The following is a 6,863-nucleotide window of genomic DNA, read 5'->3' as shown; positions in this document are numbered from 1 at the left end:
ACCAAAATATGGTTGAAGTATGCACCCCATTTGGCAATTCATCAAACACACTTGAATACATTTAAATGGATAGCCAAGCAATATGCTGTGAATGGTGGGCAGACATCATTATATTAATTTGTTGCAATTAATGTGAAAACCTGAATTAAAAATGAGAAGAAGAATTGATTTTCAGTACAGAATATAGATTAAAATAACCAGTGGAAGGACTCTTGAGATGTGTTTTGAAGAAACAACTTGCCCCAGAACTCAAGGTGCCGACCAACAGTTCTTTGGATTAATCCACCTTTTGATTATTGCTACAGATTTTGATTATTGCTTGTATTGCATTAGATGGTGTATCCAATATCTAGCTCCCCTTTGAAACAGCTAAAGATATATTTTTGCTTATGCGGTTAGAAAGTTTCTAGAACGGAAGCTATAAAACTTCTTAATGAATAATTATTCTTCAATTTGAACTATCCACATTACAGACCTTTCAGACATTCACACAATAAATTTACAAAACCTATAGCAGTAATATTATTAGTCACTTATGTTCTTCCTAAATTAGCATTTTTCCATTTACGATGACACAAACCTGTCACTCTTTATATACACTGAGATTTCAGGCCTTTATTGGGTTAATGATGCACTTGACTATTAGGCTTTAATTGTGTCATTAATTTTGTGCGTCAGAGAGTTGGTTCTGCTGCACTATAAAAGAGCTGGAAAAGCATCCAGTTAAAAAAAACGATTGAGGTGTTCACAACACATTTAGCATTTTATTCTGGAGAGCTTTGAGCTTCACTATGAAGTGGCAAATGACAGTGTGCCTGATGTCCCTGCTGCTTCTTCTAAGTGTTGAGGCAGCAGACCCATTGGAGGAGCGAATGAAACTTCAGGTAAACAGGGTGAGTCAAAGGTAATTACAAAATGTGCAAATATGGCAATTAGGGGAACAGGTTCAATCAATAATTGTAAGGACCAAAATCGAAAACAAAGTCTGAACAAAGTGAAAAAAGATGAAAGAAAATCCCACTGGAGAGAAGAACAGAACTTATTTTTCAGGCAGGTTTTGCTGAAAGAGAATTGGCAGTGAATTAAACAGTAATACTGCAGATGTTGGATGTCTGCAATAAAAACAGAAACTGCTGGGGAAGAAATTTGACAAGTTAGGCAGCATCTGTGGAGAGAAAAAGAGAAAAAACAGAGTACAGTAAATATTTCAGGTCTTAGTTCATATTTCCAGCATCTGCAGTACTCTGTTTTTCAACAAAAAGGAGAGAATTGAATTGATAGTTTTGGGGAAAATGTGGAGAGAAATGTGGGAAAATGGAATTGTTCTCCAAAACACTGAGAAAATGGAAGGAAAATGTAATAGAGCCGTTAAAATTTTGAAGAGGAAATAAGTAGAAGTTGTTTCCATTGACAGACCATAGGTAACCAGAGGTCACAATGTTCAAGTTGGTTTAGAGAGATGAAAAAATAAGTTTTTTTTTACACAATGAGTTGTTGTAATCTAGGATGTGGTACCTGAAAGTTGAAGGAAAGAGACTCAATGGTAACTTTCAGAAGGGAATTGGATATGTAAAGGATGGTAAATTGCAGGGCTATGGGGAAGAGGCAGGGAAATGGGACTAACTGGCCAGCTATTCCACAAGGGCTAGTATGGGGATGATGGAAAGAATGGTGTCATTCTTTTCTCTAGGATCCTAGGAAAGTCAACATTGACATCAAGAGATATTGAGATATACAACTGGTGTTGTATAGGTCTGGGTTAATAATGAGAGTCCAGAAACTGTATACTCCTGTTCGGGTGAAAGGAAAGGCTGGTAGGTATAGGGAATGCTGGATGACTAAAGAAATTGAGGTTTTTGTTAAGAAAAAGAAGGAAGCATATGTCAGGTATAGACAGGATAGATCGAGTGAATCCCTAGAGTATAAAGGCAGTAGGAGTATACTTAAGAGGGAAATCAGGAGGGTGAAAAGGGGACATGAGATAGCTTTGGCAAATAGGGTTAAGGAGAATCCAAAAGGTTTTTAAAAGTACATTAAGGTCAAAAGAGTAACTAGCAAGAGAATAGGGACCCTCAAAGATCAGCACTACCTATGTGTGGAGCCGCAGGAAATGGAGGAGATACTAAACAAATATTTTGCATCAGTGTTCACTGTGGGGAAGGATTTGGAAGATATAGAATGTGGGAAATATATGGTGACACCTTGAAAAATGTCCATATTACAGAGGAGGAAGTGCTGGATGTCTTGAAATTCATAAAGGTAGATAAATCCCCAGGACCTGATCAGGTGTACCCTAGAACTCTGTGGGAAGCTAGGGAGATGATTGCTGGGCCCCCTGCTGAGATATTTGTATCATCGATAGTCACAGGTGAGATGCCAAAAGACTGAAGGTTGGCTCACTTGTTATCACTATTTAAGAAAGTGGTAAGGAAAAGCCAGGAAACTATAAACCGGTGACCGTGATGTCGGTGGTGGGCAAGTTGTTGGAGGCAATCCTGAGGGACAGGACTTACATATATTTGGAAAGGCAAGGACTGATTAGGGATAGTTAAATTGGCTTTGTACACGGGAAATCATGTCTCACAACCTTAATTGAAGTTTTTTAAGAAGTAACAAAGAAGATTGATGAGGGCAGAGCGATGATATGATCTAAATGGACTTCAGTGAGGCGTTTCAACAAGGTTGGCCATGGGAGACTGGTTAGCAAGGTTAAATCTCATGGAATACAGGGAGAGCTAGCCATTTGGATACAGAACTGGCTTAAAGGTAGAAGACAGAGGGTGGTGATGGAGAGTTGTTTTTCAGATTGGAGGCCTGTGACCAGTGGAGCGCCATAAGGATTGGTGCTGGGTCCACCACTGTTTGTGATAAATGATTTGGATGTGAATAGAGGAGGTATAGTTAGTAAGTTTGCAGATGACATCAAAATTGGAAGTGTCATGGACAATGAAGAAGGTTACCTCAGAGTGCAATGGGATCTTGATCAGATGGGCCAATGGGCTGAGAAGTGGCAGATGGAGTTTAATTCAGATAAATGCGAGGTGCTGCATTTTGGGAAAGCAAATCTTAGCAGGACTTATACACTTGATGGTAAGGTCCTAGGGAGTGTTGCTGAACAAAGTTTCATAGTTCCTTGAAAGTGGAGTCACAGGTAGATAGGATAGTGAAGAAGGTGTTTGGCATGCTTTCCTTTATTGTTTAGAGTTTTGAGTACAGGAGTTGGGAGGTCATGTTGTGGCTGTATTAGGATGTTGGTCAGGCCACTTTTGGAATATTGTGTGCAATTCTGGTCTCCTTCCTATCAGAAGGATGTTTTGTGAAATTTGAAAGGGTTCAGAAAAGATTTACAAGGATGTTGCCAGGGTCGGAGGATTTGAGCTATAGGGAGAGGCTGAACAGGCTGGGCCTGTTTTCCCTGGAATGTCGGAGGCTGAGGGGTGACCTTATCGAGGTTTATGAAATCATGAGGGAATTGGAAATGGTAAATAGACAAAGTCTTTGCCCTTGGTGAGGGAATTCAGAACTAGAGGGCATAGGGTTACGTGAGAGGTGAAAGATTTAAAAGGGACCTAAGGGGCAACTTTTTCACTCAGAGGGTGGTACGTGTATGAAATGATCTGCCAGAGGAAGTGGTGAAGGCTGGTACAATCACAACATTTGAAAGGCATTCGGATGGGTATATGAATAGGAAGGGTTTGGAGGGATATGGGCCGGGTGCTGGCAAGTGGGACTAGATCAGGTTAGGATATCTGGTCAGCATGGACGGGTTGGACTGAAGGGTCTGTTTCTATGCTGTACGTCTCTGTGACTCTAATAAACCAGAGAATTTGAGTTCGAAGACCACTAATTTGAGAACTTGAAATTGGTTTGAAAACAAAAATGCAGAAACACAAAACTGGTTCCAGCAAAAGTGCAATTGAAGCTGTCGGATTGCCATAAATCCCCAGCTGGGTCATCAGTTTCTTTCAGGAAAGAAGTTAATCTGATATATAGCCCACATCTGTTCCAGAGCCAATCCGGGTGAGTATGAACTGCTTTGTGAAATGGTCCCGTAAATCACTCAAATGTACTGGGTCAAAACGTAGGCATCTGTTGATATTAAAAACCTACTCAGATTAGAAAACCCAGTGCCGGTTGTGTCTTTGAAAAACTTGTTGACTAGTGGAATACTATTGAAAAGACCAATAAACCTCAGCAATTTAAAGACTTGATTTTTCATGAATACGTTGGCAGGTCAGGGAGAGTCGGGTCTAAGCAAGTGCTGAAGAGTCAGCGAAGATTAATTTGCAATGACAGAGGTGGATGGTAGCGAAGATAGAACTGTAAACTATGAAAAGCATTCAGGACAATTCAGCTCGATTTGTGTAAGCAAAGAATGTTTGCATAAATGAACAAACCTCTTGCGTTTTATAAAGATAGACAGTAGTTTTTGTTTTCTCTGTCCACAAGGAAGCGACAAAAAGCAGGAAGTACCTGATGTTAAAACTTCTGACTGAGCTGTTGGAGTCTGATGACAATCTCTTGGAAAATGACTTCACGTCTTTGAGCCCGGGAGACGGAGAAGAGAGTTCAGTTGAAGAGAGGTCGGTTAACGCGGGGATCCCCCGCCGACAGCAGAAGACACCTTGTAAATTGTTCTTTTGGAAAACATTCTCGCACTGTTAATTATTGATGGAGTTTCTAAACCAGCAGAATTGTATTGAAAACGGCTGGTTTTCCTGTAAAGGCTTAACTTCAGAAGTATTACAAATCTGGCTGCACATCTGTCCTTTTTCGAGATTATAATTGACGCTAAAAGCCTGCAATGAATTTAAGTTAAGAATGACCCTTGAAGACATGTCAAATCTTGTTTTTGCAAATTAAACCCAAATAAATTTTCTAAGTTTATTTTGTAAGGAAAGTTATTCTTTGGCATGTGATTCCAGTGATTTTCCGGCTGGTCTCTCCATTCCCCATCCCAGTATTATTTCCTCCCTCTCCCCATAAAGGTGGCCTTCGATCCAGTTCCCCTCCCTCCCTGACTCAAACCTGAATTTGATTGTAATACCCGAATGTATAGCATGTATAGTCTCTCTGCATTGAATGTATATACTTACCGAACAGTGAGTGTTGCCAACAATAAAAGCATACATTTACACCTGCATTTTAAGGGTTGATATTCTTCTGTATCTCATACAAAAAGACTAAATAAAGTACTCTGTTATTGTCCAACAGGTTTAATTGGAAGCACTAGCTTTCGGAGCACTGCTTCTTCAGCAGGTGGTAGTGGAGTATAAGATCAAAAGACACAGAATTTATAGCAAAAGTTTGCAGTGTGATGTAACTGAAATTATATATTGGAAAAGATCTGGATTGTGTATTAAGTCTCTCACCTTTTAGAATGGGCATGTTGATCCCAGTTCTTTCATACGTAAATTCCAGAACTTTCGTAAAGTTACTGTCCTACGATCTTATTCTCCACAAACCACCTGATGATGGAGCAGCGCTCCGAAAGCTAGTGCTTCCAAATAAATCTGTTGGACTATAACCTGAGGTTATGTGATTTTTAACTTTTGTACACCCCAGTCCAACACCGGCACCTCCAAATCATAAAAAACTCTGCTCCTTCTGTCTTCCTTGTGTTGTATTTTCAGTACCAGCTGAACTGTTATTTATTGATACGTTCAGACCCTCTGCTTCACCTCTCACTCTCAATTATTCACAACCGATGCAGTTTTGATACTTTTGGAGAGAGGTTGCACAAACCAGGTTTGTGCTCATTGGTCTGTAATCATTTTGCTGATTACAAGCTCTGACAAAATACACAGACAAAAATTCCCTTTGAAATTGACATTCAAGCCAATCTGTTCAGGGCTGATGCCAGAAAGTGTCATTTCACACAAGGTCAGTGAGTGGGAATTTAAAATCCTCCTTCACTCCCTTATTTTTCATCCCATCCAACAACAAAAAAAGTTACAAAAAAAAGTCTAAGGGTGATCTACTGTTTAAAACAGGCGCTGGTTTTGATGGTGTGAATACAGAGATAATTAGCTTAAAAAGAAATTACTTATTTTCAGAATATGCTGAGTGTAAAGTGTTAAATAGTCATTGCTTCCAGAGCAACAGTTTTCAAACTTGGATATAAACTCGAAACTCATGGTGAGCTGATACTAGAGAGCTTCAAGACTGATCTAATTCTTTTGACATACTGCTTGTCACTTCTGTTGCTGTGAGATAATGAGAAGCTCTGTCCTTGCAAATCATCTCCCTGCCCTTTGGAAGTAAAGGACGGGAGCTTCTGGAAGTGTGTCGATTACTTGCAATGTTTAAAACTATCACTGGTTCTGATGGAGTGAACACTGAGATAGTGTTTCCACTGGGGAAGGTCGTCATTTAGACACCAACAGTCTCAGGGAGTCACCAAGAAATCCATCAGGAGATTCAGAATACTGAGAGAATGGTGAGATTGTGAGGGCCTGGAGACGCAGTTTGGGAGAAACTGGAGAACCAGATGAGGGAGAAGGGGATAAAGTGTTTAAATGGTAAAGTTAGATGAGAAAAGATGGAACGAGTCTCCAAAGGAGCATAAACATTAGCCTCCCGCTGTGCTGTAGAGCCTGTGATATAAGGTTAGATGCAAAGCTGTTTGTGTGGGTGTGATCACTGTGCCATCTGGTGGTAACATTGCCAATAAATGCAGCTTTCTAATAAATCATGTGACTCAAGCAAACTGACTGGACAAGGTAAAGTTGCTACAGTCTTACCAGATCATGAGGCTGTTCTCTCATTAGAGACTGAGATGACTGATGGTAATTTAACCTGAGGGCCATCATGCCTCAAGCAAGGGAAAGGGAGAAGCCATCATGGTAACCTCAGCTGGTCTA

The 6,863-nt window shown here is 40.1% G+C and overlaps 1 protein-coding gene across 1 annotated transcript; it reads left to right on the top strand.

The window, feature by feature from the left end:
• The first annotated feature begins 728 nt into the window (after positions 1–728).
• sst6.2 (somatostatin 6.2) lies at positions 729–5,143 on the top strand. The gene is made up of 2 exons (XM_072585890.1): positions 729–893; positions 4,450–5,143. Exons 1-2 carry the CDS (start codon positions 792–794, stop codon positions 4,663–4,665), a joined length of 318 nt encoding a protein of 105 aa, XP_072441991.1. The 5' UTR covers positions 729–791; the 3' UTR covers positions 4,666–5,143.
• Positions 5,144–6,863: the final 1,720 nt, after the last annotated feature.

This window comes from Chiloscyllium punctatum, chromosome 16 (genome assembly GCF_047496795.1).
Source record: "Chiloscyllium punctatum isolate Juve2018m chromosome 16, sChiPun1.3, whole genome shotgun sequence".
NCBI classification, from domain to species: domain Eukaryota; kingdom Metazoa; phylum Chordata; class Chondrichthyes; order Orectolobiformes; family Hemiscylliidae; genus Chiloscyllium; species Chiloscyllium punctatum.
This window is presented reverse-complemented; position numbering and strand designations above follow the sequence as displayed.